This window comes from Trachemys scripta, chromosome 10 (genome assembly GCF_013100865.1).
Source record: "Trachemys scripta elegans isolate TJP31775 chromosome 10, CAS_Tse_1.0, whole genome shotgun sequence".
Lineage (NCBI taxonomy): Eukaryota > Metazoa > Chordata > Testudines > Emydidae > Trachemys > Trachemys scripta.
The window spans coordinates 12,868,805-12,894,534 of NC_048307.1; the positions used below are offsets into that span (position 1 = coordinate 12,868,805).

The 25,730-nt window shown below is 46.8% G+C and overlaps 1 protein-coding gene across 1 annotated transcript in view; it reads left to right on the top strand.

Moving 5' to 3' along the window:
* Nucleotides 1-25,730, top strand: part of ADAP1 (ArfGAP with dual PH domains 1) — a gene marked incomplete in the record, with an annotated part of 115,841 nt that overhangs the window by 70,882 nt on the left and 19,229 nt on the right. Inside the window, 2 exon segments of the mRNA XM_034784411.1 lie at nt 14,825-14,937; nt 20,230-20,376. Coding sequence (XP_034640302.1) covers nt 14,825-14,937; nt 20,230-20,376 — 260 coding nt within the window.

A 25,730-nucleotide genomic window follows, 5' to 3' on the forward strand; every position in this document is an offset into this window, starting at 1 on the left:
TCTCATGGGAGTTATAGTTTGGGTCCCTCTTGCCTCTGTTCTCCCCACAGGCTAAGCTCTCTACATGTCCCATGATGCTCTTTGGCTGCTTAGCTGTGGGAACACAGTGAATCAGAGGAGATGTAGTCCAGCCAGGGGGCCAGCCCGTAGAGAAGAATAGGGGCACAAGGGACCTGAACTATAGCTCCCAGGAGGCATTGCAATAGCTCAGGTTGGCACTGTTTAATGTCAATCCAACTAGAAACAAAACACTTTGGTATTGCCAGAGGGTGTCTAAAGCATAGGTGCCAACTCCGTGGGTGCTCTGGGGATGGAGCACCCATGGGGAAAAATTGGTGGGTGCTCTGCACCCACTGGCAACTCCCCGCCCCCCACCTCACCTCACCTCCGCCTCTGCTCCGCCTCCTTCCCTGAGCGCGCTGCATGCCCATTTTTCCCACTAGCTCCCAGCACTTGCTGCCGTGAGACAGCTGTTTTGCGCAGCAAGCGCTGGGAGGGAGGGGAGAGGAGGGGGAACGTGGCATGCTTGGGGAAGAGGCGGGACCGGGGCGGGGATTTGGGGAAGGGGTCCAATAGGGGCAAGGAGGGGGCGGAGTTGGGGCGAGGACTTTGCAGAAGGGGTTGGAATGGGGGTGGGGCAGGGGGTGAGGGGGCATGACCACCCACCAGCGCCAGGGAAAGTTGGCGCCTATGATCTAAAGTGAGTCTTTGGGAGGCTTAAAACGTGGCCCAAGGCTGCCCTGTGTCTATAACAGGTTTATATTGTTTCTATTCAGACATAATGGAAGATACAAATACAAGGAACTAATAAAGCTTGTGTGCATATGTCTTTGATTATACACTTTTAGGTGCAGACTAGCTGAGCCCCTGGTGTTCCTGACAAGTTGCCAACGGACCCTGCAGTTTGGGGATCTCTGCATTCAATGTTGTTCAGGGTTTAAACACCGTACAAAGCACTTTTCCATGCTTCCTAATATGGAGCCAAAAAGTTGGTCTAAATTTACAATGCAGCTAATTCTGTTTTAACAGTAAGGGAAAAGCAAGTAGATGAGTAATAATATAACTAAGTACTGTGACAAATTTAATTTCAGTGCAACTGTTCTTGTCTAAGCCTCCTGTAAGCAAGGACTGTCTCTTACATTTGAGTCCTGTGCAGTGCCAAGCAGTTTTTGGCTCTTACCAAATAAAGCGTTCCTTGGGGCAGGGGCCACGTCTTCCTCTGTAGGTTGCTGAGTGTATAGTTGGTGCTTAACAAATAACAGGTCAAAACTGATGATAACGAACAGCATTTTGCTGACATTGATGCTTGTAGGGAACCATCACATCTCTCCTTATATTTCCAGGATCCAACAAATAAAATCATGTAAAAACACAGATCTTGCAGACCGTAGAATAAGCCCTCATCCTGTGATGTGCTGAAGTCCCCCTCAACTGCCGTTGACCCTTGTTGAAGTTGTGTGCCGCTCAGCACCTCTTGAGATCAGCCCTGAAATTAACGCCTGCCCTTTTCTTGAATGGAAAAGAGAAGAGTGAAACAAGGCAAACATTCATTGATTTGGGGGCTATCCACCTGATAGCATCATGGGAAGTAGGTCAGCTTGCTAGAGCTACTAGAATAGGTTTGACTGTTACCATATCAAAGCTTCAGGTTTGGAATGTTATACTAGGCTGATTGCTGCTGGCTATGCTAATGAGAACAATATGAAGGAGTATCCGACAGTGGTACAGGGCAGAGAGGTGCACTGCATTCAACCCCCGCAATAAGCATGTCTCTGTTTTCACTTTGAAATCTCTGATTCAGCAGATACATCTGCAACAGTAATTTCTTTCTTCGGATGCTTGTAGAGAAGTATTTACAGTGCTGAAGAAGCCGTGGTCAGCACTGGATTGGAAGATACTTTGTCAGCACGTCCGAAGCTGGGGGTTAAAAAACTTGTCTTGAACCAACACACAGTGGCCACCTTGCTGAGCTGTGAGCGCTTTTGCCGGAGAGGGCCTAGCTCAGTGGGAATCTCTAACGAGGCCTTTAGACCCCACGGCAGTAACAAATATTAATGGTGTCCATTCCCATAGTATCAAAGGCCATGTCTACATTGCCCCACAGTTCAGACTACGAACTCGAGACCTTTAAGCTCGTGCCACAGTTTCCCCAAGAGGGAGGTTTGCAGCTCAGCCTTTTAGTGCACACTGCTGTTCGGACGCCCTTAGTCTGAACTGTGGGGAGGTGTAGACGTGCCCTAAAAGGCAAGAAAGTTACACGATGGAGAGGGGAAAATTAAACCTTCAAAAAATACAGAAGCTACAGATGAAATCCTGGTCCCAGTGAAGGCAATGGGGGGGGGTTGCCATGGACTTCAGTGAAACCAGGATTTCACCCTGGGTCCATACAATTGGATCATTCCATAAAATTAGATGACACTATTTTGTGGCAGTGCTCCTAGAAAAGTCAAACAAGCAAATTGTTGCAGCCGTGCAGTGCACTGAATCACCTAAATCAGCTTGCTAGTTACAGGAACCTGCAGTTTGAGCCGATGTCTGGGACAACTGCAGAACCGGCAGAGGAGAGCGGAATGATTCCTACATTTAACAAGTTTTTCATACGCGCACTGCGTAAAGCAACAGTTTTGACTCTAAATGTGAGGGACACTCAATCATCGATGATAAGGAGCCATTCAAGACAACAGCAGATGTGCTGAAGCCCTCTGGATTGCTCTTCAAAGCAAACAGAAAGGGAATGTTGTCTGCATGAGATTTCTGGCAAGATGTTTGCCTTGATTTGTTACTGTACTGGACCACTGCTAGTGGGGGGGAGAGGGCAGCACTTAATCACTAATTTATTCCAGAGCGAGTGCTCTGGAGTTAGGGTCTGATCCTAAGGCCGTGGGGATCTTTTCCATTGACTGCAACAAGCTGTGGATCAGGCCTAGTGAGTGAGTTCTTCCAGTCGTTGCTAGTCCTGAGCGACGTGAGCAGCTGTCCTGGCCCGAGTTTTATTTACAGACGTGGCTATGCAGAGATTCATCTAAAACTATTCCTGGCTTGGAGAATAGTTTGGACTCTTTCCACCACTGTGGTTTGAACAGGGCTACGCTTCACCGAGGCTATACTGCTAAATGGAGTTGTAGATGTGTCGGTCCCAGGATATTAGAGAGACAAGGTGGGTAAGGTAATATCTTGTATTGGACCAACTTCTGTTGGTGGGAGAGACAAGCTTTTGAGGCACACAGAGCTCTTCTCCGGGTCTGGGAAAGGTACTGCAGCATCACAGCTTAGCATAAGTAGTTAGCACATATTCTAAGGGACCACTCAAGGTAGGCCCGTTAACACCTCTGCAGTCATAGGACAAAGAGGAGGGAGAGGTTTGGGGGGTTACAGATTGTTGTAATAAGCCATAAATCCAGTGTGTCTGTTCAGTCCATCGTTTTTAGTGTCTAGCAAAGTAATGGATTTAAGCTCCCAGGCTCATCTTTTGAAAGAGTTGTGCAGGTTTCCTTTGAGGATGAGGACTGATAGATCAATATCACTGTAACTGTAGTTCTTCTTCAAGTGGCCTCTGCAATATTCCTACTGCACCTGGATCTCCTTGTGGGAATATGCAGAAGCCACTCAAAGAAAAAATATTTGATTTCTCTGTAAAATTGGATTCCATGCTGCAGTTCTCAGTAATGCAACCACAAGACTTCCAGTAAAGAAATTCTCTTTAGGAGAGCACTTCCGAATCTCCCAGCAGATCCAGTCTAACTTCACTATAGCAGCTAATTGCTGTGTTATCTTTAATATGTAAACACTCAGTAATTCAGTCATCAGGAAAGCTACGAGATCGACAATCAGTTACAGGATAAACTGATAGACGAGGAGGAGGTGGCTGCAATCTCCGTAGTACAACTGTATCGAATATCTCTGAAATGATCAGATGATGAGCTGGAAACATACTTTAAGCTTCAATATATTTCCTCCCCCTCTCCAAGCTCCCCCTCACCCAGCATTTTCTGAAAGGTTTAGTACTGGCTGAAAGGTGATTTTTTTTTTTTCTCCTGGAACACTATAAATAAAGGAATCTTTTCTCTCCCATAGTCTGGGGCCTTTTCTGAGTCCGAAGTTCTGGCAATCACTGGGTGACATTCTGGCTGCTCTTGCATGATGCACAAGCGAAGAGAAAGAAGATGGCATAGAAAGCTCTTTGCACCTTGGCTCACCTGTGCAGGGGGCAGCCAGAATCTTGGTATTTGCACTCCCAGTGTCCAAGGGAGGATAGAAATACAGCAAACCCAGTGGTGCTAGATACATGACCAGGACCAGTGTGTGCATGCTGCGTCCTAGTGCATGGACATACCTTCTTGGGGAGTGCACACAGGGTGCAGCATGAACTTCCCCAGTACCAGCCCTGCACCCTGTGGGGTTTCTAGTGCCATTGGGGGTTCTGCGCCTTTCTCCCTTTGTGTTCAGTGAATGCTAGTCTCAAGATTCTGGCTGCCTGCTGCACAGGTAAACTAACCCCTCTTCCCCATCCCTTGGGCATTCATGGAAGCTGTAATAACCAGGAGCGCATCCACCCCTTCTAGCAGCTAACCTTATAATTGCTAACCTGTACAGTGCAATCTTCTGATCACTTGAATAGCGGCCACCTTTCATCCCAGCAGTGACTTCTTTTCATTTCACACCTGTGCACCTTGCCATATGTTATCCCGTATGCGCCAACTATAGATTCAATAAATGAAGGAACAATATGATGTCATCTCTGATACCGTCCGGGAGTATTGATGAAAATATTAATTTCTTGTTTGCTGAGAGCTGTTCCAGTGGTAGTCCTAACGTGTGATTTAAAGGAACTAGTTAAAAACAACGTATAAAGCTGGATTAGATACATCATCTCCTATTATGTTCCCTTTAGCTGACAATTCTCTGAGAGAAGGGGGGGTCTGGATTACTCTGGGTAACGTCAGAATTGGCAGGAATGTTTTCTGACTGTTAGGTTTAGTTGGTGTCATGAATTATTTTAATCAGATTTAAATGGTGGCAAACATCACAGGCTTAAAGGATTTTAGCTTTATTGTTGGAGATTTACTTAGAAGCAATTTGGATTTTCAGGCATGAGCCTGCAACGCAAATTTGTTCATGATGACGTTCACAGGACCCTAAATCTCAGGAACGGACCTTGTGTTTCAATACAACACAGATCCACATAGGAAAGGTCCAATGCTCTTTGAAGTGAACCAAGGACTCCAACGTTCTGTTAAGCTCTGTCTGACGTTTTCCTTTAGAGACACTGTATTTTGGCTCCATTTCACTACATTGATTTCCAACAGATGAGTTGCAGGAAAACTACACATTTTCATTTCAAAATGCTCTAGTCTCTAAGGTGCCACAAATACTCCTGTTCTCTTGTTTAAGATACAGCAAAATAGCATATGTATTTTTTGCACTGATCTATATAGATGTAGTTTTTTCTTCCTTACCATTAACCTGGCTCCAGCCCAAAAGTCAATCCGGATGTGGTCTAAACCTGTCTCCATTTTTGCTTCTGAGGCTATTAGTTCACACCGCTTGAACTCCTGGAGGTCAGTATTTGTGTTTGCTATATTACTCTGTGTGAAAGAGCTGGGAACGTGCTGTCTCTTGGGCTAGTGTTTGATCTATGATTTCTCCAGACCAGTACATAGGTTCTGGTCTATGTACTTTGTCTCTAACTCCATATAGTCCTGACACTGCCTGCAAGCCCGGTCTTTAAGTGGTTGTGTGTTATGTTGTGGCAAAGAATACCTTGCATGAAATCTGTGTTCAGATGGTTTTGTAAAATATGTTTGACTTAGCCTGAAGGATTGATATAGTGTAAGGGCTGGTCTACACTAGGGGGGGATCGATCTAAGATACGCAACTTCAGCTACGTGAATAGCATAGCTGAAGTCGAAGTATCTTAGATTGATTTACCTTGGGTCCTCACAGCACGGGATCGACGGCCGCGGCTCCCCCATCGACTCCGCTACCACAGCTCGCTCCGGTGGAGTTCCGGAGTCGACGGGGAGCGCGTTCGGGGATTGATATATCGCATCTTAATGAGACGTGATATATCGATCCCTGATAAATCGATCGCTACCCGCCGATATGATGGGTAGTCTGGACGTACCCTTAGAGAGAGAGCCTGGAACCAGTAGCTTACCAGTTTGAGTCCAGCCAGGGTCACTAGTGATTAAATGCTGTCGCCTCCTGATAGCTGTTCTGTGGCCTATGTGAAAGGGGTTAGTGTTCTCAGTGCAGCTTCACATGGGCTGATGGGCCCCACCCGCACACACACAAAGTAACAAATAATGTTACTGGGCTCCCGTGTTGGCATTCTCAGCAGAAGCGCTGAGCATGGAAAATGAATGAACATTTCATGTGTAGAGGATGGGTCCTCCAGAACCAGGTGGAGGTGCTTTGCCGGCATGATGTGGGGAAGCTCACTCCACCCCACAACCACGTGCGCAGTGGATAATGACAAATCTTCCATCTCCAGGGGCAAATGGCACATTTCCCTTTGTTATATGTTATACGCAGTGTTGTTGTAGCCATATTGGTCCCAGAATATTAGAGAGGCCAGGCGGGTAAGGTAGTATCTTCTAGAAGTTGGTCCAATAAAAGATATTACCTCACCTACCTCGCCCATCTTACCTTTCCCTTCATCAATAACTTGTCAATTTTTTCCTAAAATCCTGTCAGAAAATAGCCTCCATGTGCATGCAGTCTCTCCCCTCCTGTCTTCCATTTTATATTTCAGCTAAAACCACAGACATACCGTTTCAGGCTGCTCCAGTACTGATCTATACATTAATAATGACATTATCCCTTGGAAGGCCGCTGAGATGTCCCTAACATGGCATCTCAATCACCTTCCAAGACATCTCTTCCTGCGTGATTTAGCCATTCAAGTGCTAATTGCCTCTGATTCAGTCAATCATTTGCAGAGTGAGTGGGTTAATTGGGTATAGTGGAAGCAATCAATTTAATCAGCAGCTTGGTTCCATAGCTGAGGCGCTACAATGCAGCAGGACAATAATTGGTTTATTAGCTCCTGGAAGGCAGCAAAGACAGACTTGATGGCAATGGGAAACTCTTTTCTGTTTAAAATGGCCTTCAGGAAAGATAATTTGCATATTAAGTGATTGTTAGGAAAGGACTGATTAGTTAAAAGACTGGAAATTCTTGCATTTGAAATATGTTCATGCATAAGAAACCATTTTGGTGCTAGTGCGTGGAGACCTGGGCCTTGGCAGCCAGTTACAATGTGAAGAATATGCGTCCAGTCTCCAAGGAGACTGGTTGTTTCAAGTATTTGAGTGATCCTGACCGGTGCCAGAATGACAGAACTAGCAATAGAAGATTCATTGAGTCACAAAAAAGCAATAACACAAGTAGCCGCAGTGCCCCCCACTGGCCTGGCGAGTGCGCCTCAACCTGATTTTTTAGGTACCACTTCAGAGGGCAAAAGGGTAGTTCAGTCTCCATGCTCACTCTGCGTTTTCTGGTGAGACTCTCATTTTATACAGGCCACTGAACAACCTCAGCTGGTAACAACTATCAGTTGCAACCAACCTGGTTGCATGGTCCATGGACCAGTGACCTAGAGGCAAAATCTCTCATTAGCAAGTCCCCGAGCCACTCACTCCCTCTTAATTGACATGGGGTTGCTGACATCACCAATAAAGTCTTTTCTACACACAGTAAACACTTAACTGGCAGTAAGTGCATTTGTTCAAAGAAATGACTATGCAATTATTTGTAAGAAGCTGTGCAGCTTAAACTCTTCAGCACCACTACAGTCAGGGAAGAGAGCTGGAGACATTCTGTGGTAGATGAAAAGACCATTTAGGGCCTTATCCCGCAAACCCTTGCTTAGATGATTATGATTAGTGCTTCGTAACTGAACAAGTCCCATTGACTTATGTAGGGCTGCCCCTGTGAGTCAGCATTGCAGGTTGGCCTGGTCGGAAAACAGAATTTCTGCTTCTTGGGAAATTGTGACATTCAACGTCTGTTTTCATTCTGAATCAGTAAGGGAAAGGGGTTTCGTTTTCCAAACCTAATAGCATCCCCTGTAAAAAGCTCTGCTTTTAGGGAAGCCCCTCCCCACCCCCATTCTGCAGCCAGTATTTTAAGTGCCTTCCCGTAACTGTTTTCAGGATCTTTCAGACAGAGACATTCAAATCAGAGCCTCTTGCTGACCTATTTAATTTGCCTAGGGAACTTGGATGAGTTCATGTTCAGTTCAAGTCCAAGTCCATGTTTTTTCTGCTTATCAGTGTTGACAGGGGTGCAGACTCTCATTTTGGGCAGGCTAGAGAAGTGACTCCTAAGGACGTTGCCCTAAAGGAAGGAAGAGAGAAATGAAGCAAGCAACGTGTTTATAAAAATCGATGCCCGTGCATAATGGGGATTAGCAGCTATGGCTGTACAGCAATTAGGGTTCTCAGGACATATTTTTTGGTGGCCTCAGAGTGCGGCCACCAACTCTTGCTGGTGGCCACTCTCATGCTTTTTCCTAAAACATTTAATTAGCTTTAGGAAAAAAACAAATAAACATGCACCTACTCATGTCCAAATCATCATCATTTATTTATTGCTATCGAGTAATTCCTTTGTGAAAAGTGATATTAACAAACATTTCACCCCAAAATTCAACAGCTGTAGTGCTCAGGGGCAGCTCCACATTACCTCACAAGCTGTGTGGGCCTATTGCTCACCCCACTCAGGGGTTGGCCCAAGGAACTCCTGCTGTTAACAGCCACAGAGCTTCTACCCGTGCTCATGGGCTGCACATTGACACTGTGACCCTACCTGGTTAGGGCCTGGTCCTTTGGACAACTCGTGCAGCTCATAGGATTTGGCCCCTGCAGGGAAATCCTGCCCCTTCCTCTGCAGTCATGGAGAGGCTCCTGGCAGTGGAACCAGTGCCTGTTGGCTACCAGTAGGGTAGGTAGTATATTTGGGGGGAGTGTGCACTCCTGCATGGTAGGGAGCCCCTGTGGGGATGGGCGGAGTCAGGGAAGAGGATCATTTTGTGCTGGAGGGAAGGTGTGTGTCAGTGCCATAACAAGGGCGAGGCGAGCGAGGCACTTGCCTCGAGCGCACAAAGTGGAGGGGTGCAGTTCTACTGCCCAAGCGGGGCGGAGGGGGGAAAAAAAAGCCGTGATCGGCAGCACTTCGGCGGCAGCTCTACCGCCACCGCTGCTTCGGGAATTCAGCGGCGGGTCCCTGAGTCCCTCTCGGAGGGAAGGACCTGCCGCCAAATTGCCACCGCTGCTTCATTCGTTCTTTGCCGGCAATTCGGTGGCGGGTCCTTCCCTCTGAGAGGGACTCAGAGACCCGCCGCCGAATTGCCGCTGAAGAACCTGGAGCCAGCCCTTGCCTCGGGTGCAAAAATTCGTTGTTATGGCTCTGGTGTGTGTTGGGGCCTAGGAGTGCTACCTCTGCTAGCAAGGTGTGATAGCCTTCCCCAGAGCAGCTCAACCAACATGCAACAGGCATGGGAAGTTTGTTGTGGGGGTTCGGCTTGTAGGGAAGGAGGATTGTGAAGCCTCCAGTGGTTGAGATAATCATAGATTCATAGATTCTAGGACTGGAAGGGACCTCGAGAGGTCATCGAGTCCAGTCCCCTGCCCTTATGGCAGGACCAAATACTGACTAGACCATCCTGGATAGACATTTATTTAACCTAATCTTAAATATCTCCAGAGATGGAGATTCCACAACCTCCCTAGGCAATTTATTCCAGTGTTTAACCACCCTGACAGTTAGGAATTTTTTCCTAATGTCCAACCTAAATCATCCTTGCTGCAGTTTAAGCCCATTGCTTCTTGTTCTATCCTTAGAGGCTAAGGTGAACAAGTTTTCTCCCTCCTCCTTATGACACCCTTTTAGATACCTGAAAACTGCTATCATGTCCCCTCTCAGTCTTCTCTTTTCCAAACTAAACAAACCCAATTCTTTCAGCCTTCCTTCATAGGTCATGTTCTCAAGACCTTTAATCATTCTTGTTGCTCTTCTCTGGACCCTCTCCAATTTCGCCTCATCTTTCTTGAAATGCGGTGCCCAGAACTGGACACAATACTCCAGTTAAGGCCTAACCAGCACAGAGTAGAGCGGAAGAATGACTTCTTGTATCTTGCTCACAACACACCTGTTAATACATCCCAGAATCATGTTTGCTTTTTTAGCAACAGCATCACACTGTTGACTCATATTTAGCTTGTGGTCAACTATAACCCCTAGATCCCTTTCTGCCGTACTCCTTCCTAGACAGTCTCTTCCCATTCTGTATGTGTGAAACTGATTGTTCCTTCCTAAGTGGAGCACTTTGCATTTGTCTTTGTTAAACTTCATCCTGTTTACCTCAGACCATTTCTCCAATTTGTCCAGATCATTTTGAATTATGACCCTGTCCTCATCATCTAAACTTTGTCTGAACCGCAACACTTCTGGGCAGCCCTGGAAGTTGAGAGCCCAGCGGCCCCCAGCTGCCCTTTATCCCAGACAAAACATCTGAAATGTTGGCAACTCTGAAAAACTGGAGGTGAGATTTTAAAGAGGAAAAAAAATGCTTCCCCTTTATGCTTTGTTAGCTTTGATATTGGTCACCGTGTCAGGCCGGCATCAGATGTTCTTCCTGTTCACTCTCTCCTGGCAATATCCTTCCCCCCCCGAAATTCAGCCTCTGGCTAGCCTGTCATGCACCTTTTTAAGAGATGTTATTGTTTCCCAGATGCCTCATACTGCTGAGATTCTGGAGCTGCCTTTCTAGTTTAAAGGGACGACTAGAAATGGATTCTGATGTATTCTCCAATCCCTTCCATTAGTTCCATGCTGAATATTAATTTCCTCAAGAAAATACAAACGCTTTAAATATCTACCCTTGATTTGTAAACCACATGGCAAATCTTTGAGAATAAGCTGTATAACATTTGTTATTCAAGAGAGCAACCAACAGACATAGACCATCAGAACCCAGTACGTGTTTCTGCCTCATGTGAAGCAAATCTCGCACTTTCATATCATATCAGCTAGGCGTCACCTACAGACTGTCTGTCTTCTGTCAGCATCCTCAAAGGAGAAACACATTATTCCCATTCAGATCCATCGTGTACAGAGTATGTAGCATTTTCACTGATGGATACAGACTTGACAGGTAGATGTGTCTTATTAGGAAGCCTTCAAAGCATCAGTTCCTCATGAAGTCAAGTGAATTAATTTGTACCATGGTGGTGATGAGAGTCCTCTGGCATCAATCAGTGTATTTCATGCTCATCTTGATATTCGCAGCTGTTGCAGTTGTTGGCCAGGTTGACACTAGATCCTTTTAGCTGCTATACTAGCGGGCCACATATAGGCCAAAATTAGGTGTGGGATTGTTCAGTTTGCTTCTTCTCTTCTTCTTCTGACTATTCGGCTTGCTATGACTCCCATTTCTACTGCTTGGTGAAATGCACCCAGAGATCCCAGGTGCTTGTTGAGCTCAGATTTTTTTTTTTCATTAAAAAATGAAAGAGAAAGAGGAAAAAAAATGCCCCTGTAGTTTGAATTGGATTCTTTGGCCCACTCTGTCCTCCGAGGACAGAAGGCCTGTATAGGTCATTGGGAAGGAGGTACTAATGGTGCAGAACAATTTTGGTTCCAACTCGCAGTGCTGCAGAGAATATTTGCGGGTTTTTTATATTCATTATTTGGATTCATACGTGTCTCCGTTGCTCGTACTCGGGCAGTAGACAGCGGTTTAACCTAAAATGGCAGAGCTTTTCCAGCAAAGGAGGGAAGAGGAGAGCTGGCAGGTAGAAGAATTTCACTGACCACAGAATGTAAAGACAATAGCCCTGCTGGGGCCATCTGGTAACTGTAAAGGAAGTTGTGTAACACATCCTGGTGATCCCGTGGGAGCAGGATGACTAGAAGCATGGAATAATGGAGCCAAATTTTGCTCTGATTTTAAACCTGTAAACCTGGAATAACTCCATTGACCATTTACATCAGTGTAACTGGGATCAGCCCCGAGGAAACAAAGAGAAACTAATTTATTGTGGATTTAGTGCAGGTGAATAAGGCATGGGTGGTGGGTGGTGGGCTACGCAGAGTCTGAGGAAAACCAATGAGCAGGATTTTGACTGTAAAAAATGAGGGAGGGGTTGCACACAGAGGTGGTGAGCAACTCCTCAAGAGACTTGCTCTGCTGTGGTCTGAGGGACCAGCTGAGACCTGCACGGTGGCTAGCATCAGGATAGTGAGTCTGTGGGACTTGTGGCACTTAGGTTCAACCGACCTCAGGTAACGGGGATTGTACGGTGCTGTGTATGAGTGGGTACTAGCTCCAAGGAGGGATCCTTTCTGTTACACGCCTGCTTCCATAGGCGCCAACTCCATGAGTGTTCTAGCCCCGGAGCACCCATGGAAAAAAAATAGTGGTTGCTCAGCACCCACCAGCCACCTGCCAATCAGCTGTTCAGTGGTGGGCGGGAGGTGCTGGGGGAGGGGGGAGATGGGGGAAGAGGCGGAGCAAGGGCAGGGGTGTATGAGGGGGTGGAGTGGGGGGAGGAAGAGGCGGAGTAAGGGTGGGGTCTTGGGGGAAGGGGTGGAGTGGGGATGGAGCACCCACCCAGAAAAATGAAAGTCAGCAGCTGTACATGCCTCATAGCTGTGTGTGTGTGGCTGTGCACAATCTGTACTCATTTTAAATGATAGGTATGTCAATAATGTATTATGGGATATCCCTAGCGACGGGTGAAAATGCAAGTGCTCTTTCCGGAGTAGTAGCACATATCTGTACCTACTGGCAGCCAAGGGGTTGTCGGGGATGGTACGACAGGGCCCAGCATTTTAAAAATGAAACCCGCTCCAATATCTGACCCCGATAGAGGGACAAGGAAAAGAAAGCACTGCCGACAGGCTCTAAATCATCCCATCACTTACAGCTGAATCACGTTATTGGCCCATTTACCATCCTGCATTCCAGCAGTCTGATGGGTATTTTGGATTTATGCTGTGCTGTGGAATTCACATTCGGAATTAGCAACAGTAAAGTTTTCACCATTGCGTTTATTTATGCCTAACATTAATGGCTTTGATTAACACTTCAGGAAAGGTCCATTTCAGCTTTTGGGAGACCAGTTGGCCTTTGCTTTCATAAATCCAGAAGGGGTAAATATAGTTTGAAAAAGAAAGTTGTGTGATACTGGTTTACAGACTATAAACATAGGCACATTTAGGGGTTTTGTTTGTATCTTTAGCAGTAGCATATACAATTAAATTATCTTGCTTCAAGCTCTCATCCATACAGAACATTTTTATGCAGCTCATACCTGGAAAGCGAATAGCACTTTTTCCCCTTTTTTTTTGTCTGTGATTTATATACATTTGGCTTGATGATGGACATTTACAATAACAGTCACTGGTAGAAATTTCTGAAATGCACTCCCAGGATGGCATTTCTGTAAATTGCCGTTTTATAATGTGCATACAGATAATAGTCTGCCTACTAATATTGTAGCTACTTTGCATATAGAGAGAGCTTAGTTACAAGTTAAAAAGCATTTAATTGTTTCGCTTTACAATCCTAGCTACTGAGAGTCAATAATAAAAACTAAATAGAAGAGAGAAGAGAAATTGAGAGAGAAATCTCAACGGGAATATTTTTATAATTAAGATCTCAAACTGAAGGAGAGCATCAAACAGCTCGATCAGTATTTATAGTGATTGTGTAGGAAACTGCTTGTAAAAAACAAACAAACAAAATGTTGTAAAGTAAGGACAATGCTTAAAATGTTATCATTTTTGGCTAACCTGCACATAATCTGGCTAACCTGCACATTCCGGCTGTCGTGCCACTGGAGAAGGGCATGCAGTGGTTAGTTGCCATTGTGTTTGCTGTTCGGGAATGCTGAGGTAGGATAAAAATCAACCTTTTCCTGATTTGTTTTAAAAATAATCTGTGAAAACAAAATCCTTGGATGGACTTTAGTGCTGGTGAAAGCGGTGTGGGGAAACCGAACAGGAACAATATGGGTGGTGAAAGTTTCTTCTTCTAGTGATAGTCCCTATTGTATTCCACTGAGGGTTATGCGCATGCTTCCCTGTGATGTCTTGCTAAAGAACCTCAGAGCTGGATGGAACCGCTCAAAGCGGGAGAAAGTAGTTGAGTGTCCCATGGCTCAGTCAGGTGCTGATCCAAAATCCACTGAAGTCAGTGGAAAAGCTTGTAAGTGGGTTTTTTTCCCTGTGTTTTTTTTGTTAAGGTATGTGGAAATAGTCCCATTGGCTTCACCGGGCTTTGGGTATGTCCTATCTGAGCAGACAGACTCCAAAAGCAGTCAGCTATGTCCTTGTGGTTTTCTGTGTTATCAACAACTATCCACCGGGAACTGGGTTTTATTTTTTCCCTCTGACTCCTTAGTAATGTCAACACTTGGGGCCAGATCCTGCTTGCCTCAGTTATGCTCCAAAGGGCTCCTTGCGCAAGCAAAATGAGCAAGATTCATGGGGTGAGACATTCTGGTGAGGTTGGTGTATTGGGAACCAATGAAAGAAATCAGCAGTGTCTCTGAAGGCTTCCCCCGTGTCTCTGAATGCGATGTGCAGTGCGAATCCCAGACCGCCTGTCAAATCGCGGTATCAAAGACTGGCGACCTTTGAAGCACAAGATACAAAAGAAAGAGAGAGAGAGCAGAGTGAGGAAGGCACGTCTGAGTGGAAAGGTGGCTCTGTGGCCTGTCGGCTCTGTGTCTTGTAAAATGTTCATTTTTCAGCTTTTCTCTTTAAAAAACAAAACTTTTCATTTATGATTCTCTGTTATTTCTTTCCTTTGCAGGGTACAGAGAAGGGCTTCTCTGGAAGAGAGGACGTGACAATGGGCAGTTCTTAAGCAGAAAATTTGTGTTATCGGAACGGGAAGGCGCTCTGAAGTACTTCAACAAAAATGATGTAAGCATCTGGGACCACAGCACAGTCACCAGAGGTTTTGTTCATGTGGGTTTGTCTTTGATCAAACAGTCCCCCTGGAACCATTTTGTCATAAGGAGTCACTAACTTTTCAAAGACGCCAGGTCGTTTATTCTTCTACTGCTCTAGGAACGAAAGCCCAAGGCCCAGATTTCTAAAAGTATTTCGATATTGCTGGGCTCAGTGGTACAATACTGAACTGATTTAGGAGCCAAAATTTCATCTTAAAAGGGGATTTAGGCATTTAGGAGGCCAAATTCCATCAACTCTCAGTGAGAGTTTGGCTCCTAAGTGCCTAAATCCCCTTTCAAAATGATATTTGGGCTCCTAAATCAGTTATGCATTGCAACACTGAGCACAGCAACATCTAAATACCTGGGCCCACCTGTGTAGAGTTCTGCAGCTCCCTGATCCCATCATCTTTGTTTTCTGAGAGCAAGAAGTTTTTCTTGGCTCTACTCTGCGATGCTAGATCATAAGGAGCCGCCAATCCTCTCTACATCAGTTTTATGCCTTCGGCCACACTGTGGTGGCGGCAATATCACACAACAGAGGAGAGGCTGCAGGCCCACTGTGGTGTTTGGATAGCAAAGGAATTTGAAAGCCTACGGCAGCTGCAGTCCTTGGTTTGTAAACTCCAAGGGCACAGAGGGGCAGACAGTGAAGAGTTCTCCTTTGGATTCTGAATGCTCCCTTAAAGACCATGACAAACAGTCATAAAGGAAAATCCATCTGGTTTTTTATATTTCAGTGTCAGGCTAGGAAGTATTTGTCTTCTTCTCAGGAGTGGATCTCATTTATTGTAAGTGAAACGTGGAGCCATTAAAAAAAAATTACATTTGTGATGAATGGACAGGAACTTTACTGTCATGCACTCACCAAGCAGAGAAATCCAATGTGCTTTCCTGGCCTTTTTACATAAACCCAGCGGTGCCTTGCCGTCCTTGTGAAAACCTTGCACCTCTGTGGGCCCCAGTCAGTAGGGAAGAGAAGCTGATTTGCCACCTGCCCCACTGCCTGCTCTAAACACATAGCTGTGCTGGCTAGCTCAGTGGTTTGAGCATTGGCCTGATAACTCCAGGGTTGTGAGTTCAATCCTTGAGGGGGCCATTTAGGGATCTGGGGCAAAAATCTGATCTGTCTGGGGATTGGTCCTGCTTTGAGCAGGGGGTTGGATTAGATGACCTCCTGAGGTCCCTTCTAACCCTCATAGTCTATGATCTGTCTCTGAACAGTATTCCGTGCCGGAGGCAGCGCTGCCATTAAACGCATGATGGTGCAGCTAGTCTGTATGAATGCTGGATGAAAGTATGTGGTGAGATGTGGACACTGGACATTATTTTATTTGTTTTACCCCCAAATCCTCTCATTAGTTTCCCACAGTACAGTTCTCCTTCTCACCCAAGTAGAACTCTTGTTAATGTCAAACCCAGGCAGTGCTGCACCCCCCTCTCTCCTCCCCTCCTCTCACAACCCCCCCCCCACAACTCCCCAACCCCAATCTTGGTCCTTATCTGTAAGTACCGTTGGGCCAGTTCATTTAGTGGTGTCAGGAGTGACATTCAGATTCAATACTAACCAGCCGATGCATCGAAACAGTGTCACTTTTAATGCTGATCTCTCTCCCTCGCGCCTCAAGCATTATCCCTCTGCTCCCCTGCAGCCTTTTTTTAATGTCAGCCTTATTTCCTCAATCCTAGGATTTGCCAGCCGTTTTGTGTACGGGCTTAATGATTGTAAGATCTTTCATTAACAAGCCGTGGGCAAAAATTCTGTTAAAATAATAGTGGATCGAACCAGCAGCTGTCTTTTGTGGCGGCTTGATGAGCGATGGCGTCATGGAGGGGAATGGTAATGGAGGGAGAGACATCTCTCCCGGTACTTTCTCCTCCATTTCCAGTGGCTAATTTAGAGGGGTATCGCTGTCGTCATCTCCACCACGTGCTCTTTGAGGCAGTCCTGGTTTGTGGATGGGAGAAATGCAATCACAGCCTAAAAGGAAGTGAGAGTCTCTGGTAACCCAGATGAAGTTGCTTGCGTCCACTCCAGTGGTTTAAAAACTTCTTTCATGGTACTCAATGTGACGCCAGCACCAACCACGGGTGTGATGGGAACCATATTGTCCACACACTTCCACCCTGCTTGGATTTCCCCACCACCTCTCACATCCACATCCACTTCGAAACCACAGAAAGGCTTCATGAGCACAGGGCTGCACACTTGTATTCGCTGTGAGGTGGGGACTTACCCTCTGGTGACTGGGATACAGGAGCTCAGCTAGTCTGACCATATGCACATGGTAAAAATCAGTTGCTGTGATCCTAGATGTACTCTGCTCCCTGCCCAAAAATAATTGTGGCAGACGTCGCATCTCACTCAAGCAAGTAGTTGTAAGCCAAGTCATGGGAAAAGAAAAACCCCTCACGAAGCCTGTCCGCAGAGATAGCGATGTTCATAAATCCAGGATTTAGGCCCATTCTTCCAGGGTCCATTTCTATTGGGCCTGCTTGTGTATTGTGTGATGGCTGGCTGGCTGGCTGCCATCTCCAAGGCATATTAGATATATTTGAAGTATTGCCTGTTCGTTGAATTCAGTACAAGTATCTTAGGCCACCTACAGGAGGTGGGAGCTGGTTTATTTTTCTTCTTGGCTGTAGGTGGAATGGGCTCTCACTTGTACAGAGTAAGGGCATGTCTGTTCCTTCTGGCTCTAAAGCCAAGGAATCCAAAATCATCACCAGTCTCTCCTCTGAAGGGGCACTTGGCTATTTTGGGATAACTTTGATCAGGACCCAAGTGGTCCATGCCATGCTGTATTTGAGCCCCCTGTGAAAAATGGGTGTAATGATGCTTTCCCACACAATGGCCTTGGGAGGCTTATTTCAATAAGCAATTAGAGATCTTCACCTAGGAGGGGCATTGGACAAGGGAGTATGACTAGTGTAAATTCACTGTTGAAGTAGTTGGGAGAAGAGATTACAAAGAATGCGAACCAGCCTCCTGGTCATTGTTTCTGTTAGAACAAAATAGATACAAACTGCTGGCCAATTTCCACTGCTGAATAAACATGGTTTCCAGCAAGTTTAGTGGCTGTTCCACTCTTATGCATCTAATCACAGGGCTTAAAGCACTTGGCACCTCCAGCCAAGTGTCATAAAAACAGTCTCCAGTTTGTTCCATCTTCATCGCGCCAGCGCAACCCGAGAACTGAATGTTTATCTGAATGGTCAGAAGGTGAAGCATGAAGTAGAACCGGTCTATCTACATGTGACCTTAGACGGCACTCTGAGTTACCATGCCCAGCTGAGGAAAACAGCAGCTAAAGTTAAAACATGCAACAATCTTCTTAGCAAACTGGCCACGTTCGTCATGGGGTGCCCGTGCTCCAACTTTGCGGACGTCAGCGCTTGCTATCTTGTATTCGGTGGCGGAGCACTGTGCACCAGTTTGGAGTCAATCGTCACACACCAAACTGGTGGATACGCAGTTACATGCTGCCATGCGTGTCATCTCTGGCACCCTGCGTCCGACTCCACTCCCATGGCTCCCAGTTCTGAGCAATATCGCTCCTCCTCGTATCAGATGAGAGGTTGCCACTGGCAAGTTACTGGAGAAAGTTCGCGCCAACTCAAGCCTGCCGCTGCACAACGACCTTTTTAAACCACCAGCTGCATGTTTGCTGTCACGTCTTCCATTATGGTCTCATCCACCACGCCAGGACGTTAGGGCAGGAATGCTCTGGCGAGAGGAATGGATCTGTTATAATCCCCAGCCAGTCCCTCGTCGCCGACCCTACAATTTGCCCGCCTGGTTTTGACCTGCCCCATCGCCAGTGGTCCCTGTTGAACGGGTTCCAGACTGGGCAAGGTCTCTGTGCAGCCAACCAGTATTGCCGGGGCCTTCATCACAGCCCTTTGTGCAGCTGCGGCGCGCCGCAGATGATGACGCATATTGTCGATGAATGCCTGCTGACTAGGTTCCGCGGTGGCCTGGAAGAACTGCATCACGCCACTGAAGATGACAGCGCTTGGCTAGACGACCATGCACATGCTAAATAAATAAAAGCACTTACAGGGCAAGATCCTTGACTGACATCAGTGGGGCTACTTTGATTTGCACCAGCTGAAGTTCTGACGCACGGTGCATAACACTTTTAGGGCCTAGTTCTCCATTGTCTTACACCAGTTGCACCCAGTTGTAAGTGAAGGGAGCTACAGCGGCATAAAACCAGTGGTACCAAGTGGACAGTAGAAGGGTCCTTAATCGTCAAAGGGCTTTATACACCTTCAGTAGCTAAATCCACAGAGGGCCCCTTTGGGGCAGGTTAATTGTTAGACCTACTTCATATGAGTGGAACCTGTGCTACAGATGTTCAGTAAGCTGCCTTGGAGGGAGTCTGTGTCAGCCCTGGGATTAGTGCCAGGAGGTCCCAGCTCCCAGACTCCTACTTAGACCTAATCCGTAAAACAGATCTAACCAGAGAAATAAATGATTTTCCTCCTTTGCGAGGATTGGAAAGTGCTCGGCTGTCTCTTGCTCTGCCCAAGAACCTCCCAGTGTGGGGGCAGATCAGAGCAATGTGAGGAGTTCAGTTAAAAGCAAACAAATGTGTTCATGTAGGAGAGAGAGCATGACCCGTGTGGAAACTGGCACTTTGCGTCCAGACAGATAGCGTGGCAATACGAGATTCATTGTCCTTGGCAAGGGAATGATGTTCAGTTCTCCCAGGCCAGCAGTGGACTGGTCCAGGATGCTTGGGATGCTGAAAGCATCCTGGCCTATTTGGTAAGTGGTCTGTATTTTTTGCCTGGCTGAGCACATTTGTAATAGTGCTCAGCCAGGCAAAAATACAGGCCATTTGCTAGTCCGGTGAAGATGCCAGTGGGAATCTGGAGTCAGGAGGAAGGTGACTGAGAAGGGCGTGGGAGAGGGGGTTCTTGTGCTAGGGAGGAGGCATGTCTGAAGTCACTGTATTGCACAGCATCTTGTCTTGTGACCTAGCTGGTTCACCCCTCTTCTGGCCTGAACCTTCCCCCTTGTGCTATAGTATTACACCAACTCTGCTGTATTTCCCAGAGCTGCAAAGCGCTTTCCCAAGACGACGGCAGCCGTTCATGGTGGGCTAGGTAAGTTTGCTGCATAATCACCAGGCCGTTTTGTTGACCAGCAGCCTGAATAGGGAGCATTTCTGATTACATGAACTGCACGCTGGTTTGAAAGATGCTTTTCTGGTTGCTTTTCAGATGTTTATTCATTCAACTGTGTGTTTTCCAGGCAAAAGAACCCAAAGCAATTATGAAGATTGAACATTTAAATGCGACTTTCCAACCTTCAAAAATAGGGAACCCACATGGACTACAAATCACTTACTTGAAGGACAACAGCACAAGGAATATCTTTGTCTATCATGAAGATGGCAAGGTGAGAGCTCAGAGCTAACGGAATAGGCTGGTTTAGGTCCCAGGTGACATGGGTGCTTCCACAGAGCCTGGTCTAAGGGATGCACTTAGGGTGACCAGATAGCAAGGGCAAAGAATTGGGACGGGGGTGGGGGTAATAGGCGCCGGTATAAGACACAGCCCCGAATATCGGGACTGTCCCTATAAAATGGGGACATTTGGTCACCCCAGCCTAGATGCACTAGAACAGCCACATGCGGTGCCCCCTGGCTTAGCGCCTTCCAAGCAATGGAACCACAGGGTTAGTGGCAATAAAAATTCTCTTTTTATTTAATAGGAAGCAAATAGAAGGGGCAGAAGAGGCAGAACCTCCTGGGGAGGGGGAGGGAAGAAACCAAGTGGTCCCTGAATGCCTCTAAATAAATGCATGTACTGTGTAAAAGCTCAAAAGCTTGTCTCTCTCACCAACAAGTTGGTTCAATAAAAGATATTCCCTCACCCACCTTGTCTCTCTAAATATATGTAAGAGCAGCGCTGCCCATGGGCACCCCAAAATGCAGTCCTAACCCACTTCCCCCTCAGCTGTGTGGCAGCCAGATTGGAGAGGCAGTTGCGACAGTTTGGGGGGGTATGTCTGCCTCCAGTTATGAATTCCGTTGGGTTGTGTGAACACGATCTGTAATTGGAACCGTCGCTCTGGATTAGATCATCCACTCTGTAGCAGGAATGTGACGTAGTGGGGAAGCTGTGTCTGGAAAGCTGCGACAGGCTGCCATCAAGAGTAATCCGGACTGAGTGGCTCTCCTCTGGTGAAACAATGGGGCTGCCCCGCATAGGGCCAGTGACTTTGAATAGACATTTGATGCCAAAACCAGTTGGAGGGTGGAGGGGTCTGGACCTCTTCCAGCCTACACACCTGGCTGAGAGAATTGTTTCCTGGCTTGACCACCTGAGCCAGAGGGGCAGAGATTGTTTCAAAAGATGTGCTCCTCCTCCAAGCCAAAGGAAGCTGTTCCATCTCCAGGAAGAGAAAGCCCAGCAGAGGAGTGGAGGCTGGAGGTACCGTGCCTTCCCTAAGGACCTAACTCGGGCTCACAAAAGGGGATAAGATCAGCCGGAGAGCGGTGTTCAGCAGTTTGTGATTTTCCATAGAGCTGTAATTCTCTTGTCCTTCTTAAGTGTAGTGTGTGTGTGTGTGTGTGTGTGTGTGTGTGTGTGAAATCCCTTTCCTAAGCCCATGTGCCTTGCTGTACTGCCATGTGGTCCCTGAAGGGTATAACTAAGACCAGAGCTCCCGCAGCCACGTGGTCTCTGTCAGGGAATGTGTCCAAACAACTGGGGGGATCAGGAGGACAGAGGCTTCAGGGTCTGCACCTCAGAATGCACCTGAGAGACCCAGACTTAGAAGCAGGGATCCAGAGATGACAGGTAACTCTTGGTGGTGGAGGGAGGAGGGAGATGTTACCGCCCACGTGTCGCCTCTGGGCTGAGGAGCAGCAGCAGAGCCAGGAGTGTCAGGGCAGCAGCGAACAAGCGCCTCAGGGAGCTTCTAGTGGCAGCCAGCCTCTGCGGGCAGGGGCCAGCTCGTGGGGGCATCGCTGGCTGGCGACAGGCTGTCATGGGACAGGCAAGAATGCATCAGGGGGGCAGAGCACATTTAGAGTGGAAAGCCAGGGGCCCGAGTGGGCCAGGAGGCTCCCACCAGGTTCTGATCCGCCGGTTCCTGGCAGGAGGTGACGGTTTTCAGGGGGGTGCGCTCCACAGATTGAAAAACTCTGTGCTAAATAGGAGGCAGAAATCGGGAGGGCTGTGTGTGACCCTGCATTTCCTCTGCAGTGGTCAGTCACTATCCAGACCCAAGGAGCTTAGCAGTTCATAGGATCCAGTGGTTGGCTCCCATCACTGGTGTCGTTTCAGAGAGTGGGACCGGAGTGACAGGAGCCATCTTGCAACCATATTTCCTTCCCCCAGCTACTTGGAACCCACTGAATCATAAGGCCAACCCTGAAATAGTCATCAAATTAAAGCCCACAGCTGTCATGTTTATGGATTTATTTTCCTTTGATTGTCAAGCTGCCTTCATCCTTGGACACTGCATGAAACTAAGCAGGGACTGTCAGACTAGCAGAGCAGGGTTTCACAGTACTAGCCATTCCTGCAGGAGAAGGATCACCTTGCTGCTTAACCAGTTGCTCACTATCTGTCCACACAGACCTCATAAATCCAACAGCTTTCCTAGTGGCAAGCGGTTCAGATGCAGGGTAGATTCACTCCCCAACTCATCTCCAGACAAAACAGGCCCGTGGTGCTAATAGAAAACAATACCTCATTGATAGATCTGTAATAAAAGCGATCTCTCTTCCTCTGTGACAGATTCAGGGTGAGGTAATTTTTGAGAACACCTTTTTGCTTTTGTGCTGCGCTGCAGTGGATCTGAACTGGCTTCCTGCTTAGTTCTGACCCTCCTTGTAGGCGGCAATTAGTGTGTCCGGTCAAATTAGTCAGTAGAATGGTGCGCTTCCATGGTGTTAGCTCTTCTGTCTAGCAAAGGATGGATGGACGGATGGATGAAAGCAAACACCGATTCCCCATTTTTAAACGGGTAGGTCTTGCCATAGGGAGGAAGGGGTGCTTGATTAGGTCTGCATACCTTGTGATTGCTTTGGTGATATACTTGCAGAGCTGTGTTTCTTTAGCCTAGTGGTCTGAATCAAGTGGCGGTGGCGTCTCCGTCTTAGCACACTGCAGTTCATTGCTCAGCGCACCAGGAGACAGTCACAGTTAATAGTGCAGTGTGTTTCTGAATCTCAATGAGCTGCCCCCCACAGGGCCTCTCCCCAAAAACTCCGACTGCCCCACATGTGAAAGCTGTGACAAGGTATCAGAGTCTTATACAATGGAGGTGATGAACCTGATCACGAGGTAGCTGTTCAACATTGGCAAGGTGTCACTCATGTCATGGACAGTCAATTCCCTGGCAACAATTTTACTCCAGCGACTCCTGCTTATGAAAGATGTAGATGTTATCATGACTATTTATGATTGGTTTAGTGCTGATGATCTACTTGGCCCTGTACAGCACACAAAATAGAAACCTTCCTTGTCCCGAACAGCTGAAAGACAGATACAGACAAGATGAAACATACAGGGAAACCCAGACAGGGCTAGTTTTTTTTCTTTTAAAATGATAAACTCCCTGCAGAACAGCCTCATAGAAGAAGTGGTTTGTGTGGCTTTGTCTGTTCTTTTAAGAAGGACCTTGTGGTCTGATTCTCCTCTCGCCCTGGAGTTATTCCTGCGTTACAATGGTGAGACAAGGTGGGTGAGATCATATCTTTATTGGGCCAACATTTTGAGCTTACACAGAGCTCTTCTTCAGGTGAGTGAGAGGAGAATCAGACATCTGATGTAGCTTTTATATGCTGAGCTGTTGTTTTTGTGTAGACTATAAAGCAGCAGTTCTCAAACTGTGGGTCTGGACCACAGAGTGGGTCACGACCCTCTTTGAATGGGGTCACCAGGGCTGGCTTAGACTTGCTGGGGCCCAGGGCCGAAGCCAAAGCCCAAGGGCTTCAGCTCTGGGTGGCGGGGCTCAGGTTGCAGGCCCCCTGCACGGGGGCAGTGGGGCTTGGGTGGGTTCAGGCTTCGGTCCCCCCTCCTGGGGTCGTGTTTGTTGTCAGAAGGGGGCAGGGGCTGCGGTGCAATGAAGTTTGAGAACTGCTGCTATAAAGGAATGACCTGATTTGGGACTTTTCCCTCTCCTGTCACAGGGCCTCATTCATCCCCAGTGTAACGACTGATGTTAGCAATGTCCCATCAGAACTGAATGTAGCCCAGCTCTAGGGGGAGGTTTCATTAATACAGTGTCGGAGCTCAGTCGTACATCAGCATGCAATGGGTGGGAGGTAAACTTACTGAGAGCGCTCTGGGATTGCTCTCCAAGTAGTTCTAATGCCAGAACGCTCCTCTCATGAGCTTGGGTAGTCCAGAACGTGAAGTAATCACAGGCCCATCTCAATGTTTATTCAATCAGTTAAATAGTTATGTAAAGAGCCCCACTGTTTCCCGCAGAGTTTTCACTGAAACAAAGTGTTGCTATCTCAAATGGCACTAAATGTTAAAAGCTAGTATTAAATTTTAAATGGAAAATGTATTAAAGCTGGAGATGATATTGTTTAGCTTTAAAAGGGAAGAGTGGTCTTCTGGCCAAAGGGCAGGATGGGACTCAGAAGGTCGGGGTTCTGTTTCTTGCTTCCTGGGTGACCTCATTCAAGTCACATCATCTACCTGGGCCTCAGTTTCCCCATCTGCAAAATGAGGCTAATAGTCACTTCACCTCTCTGTAGCTTAGTTTCCTCTCCCAGCCTTTGTCTGTCTTATCTGTTTAAGCTCTTTATTGCAGGGACTGTCTCTTACCTTGTTTATGTAGCCCACGTAGCACAGTGGGGTCCTGAACTTGGTTGAGGTCTCTAGGTGCTAATGTAATACAAATAACAGAGGGACTCAGATGCTATAACCAGGAGAGAGTGTGGCATAAATACCTAGGGCTTCATCTACATGGGCAAGTTGCCCTGGTAAAGCTTAAGGTGAGAGTTTAAACCAGTGCAAACCACTGTGTGGGTGGGTGAGATTCTGTGGCCTGTGTTGTGCAGGAGGTCAGACTAGACGATCATAATGGTCCCTTCTGACCTTAAAGTCTATGAGTCTATGATTCTTATTCCGGTATAAGGGTGGCATTTTTTGTATTGGTTTGGTTTTTTGTGTTGTTTAGTTAGTCTACTAGGAACAGGTTTAAGTTAAACTGAAATAGGCTTGAATAAAGACTGGGAGTGGATGGGTCATTACACAAAGTAAAAACTGTTTCCCCATGCTAATTTCCCCCTACTGTTACTCACACCTTCTTGTCAAGTGTTGGAAATGGGCCACCCTGATTATCACTACAAACGTTTTTTTTCTCCTGCTGATAATAGCTTACCTTAATTGATTACCTTAATTGTTGGTATGGCAACACCCATTTTTTCATGTTCTCTGTGTATCTTCCTACTGTATTTTCCACTGCATGCATCCACAAAAGCTTATGCTCAAATAAATTTGTTAGTCTCTAAGGTGCCACAAGTATGAGCATGCACCCAGGAGTTTGCACTGATGTAACTATATTGGTTTCAAAACAGATTTAAATTAAACCGGTTCAGCTCTGTCATGCAGACATGGCCCAGGTAGATGCCTACTTGTCGCACACATGTGAGGCTTAATTTATTAATGTTTGTAAAGTGGGTTTGGCGCCTCAGATGGAAGGTGCTGTGGAAGGACAAAGTCTTGTTTGAAATATGCACGCTGCTTGGGTAGGAGTGGCTGAGGAGTGGGAATTGATCACTT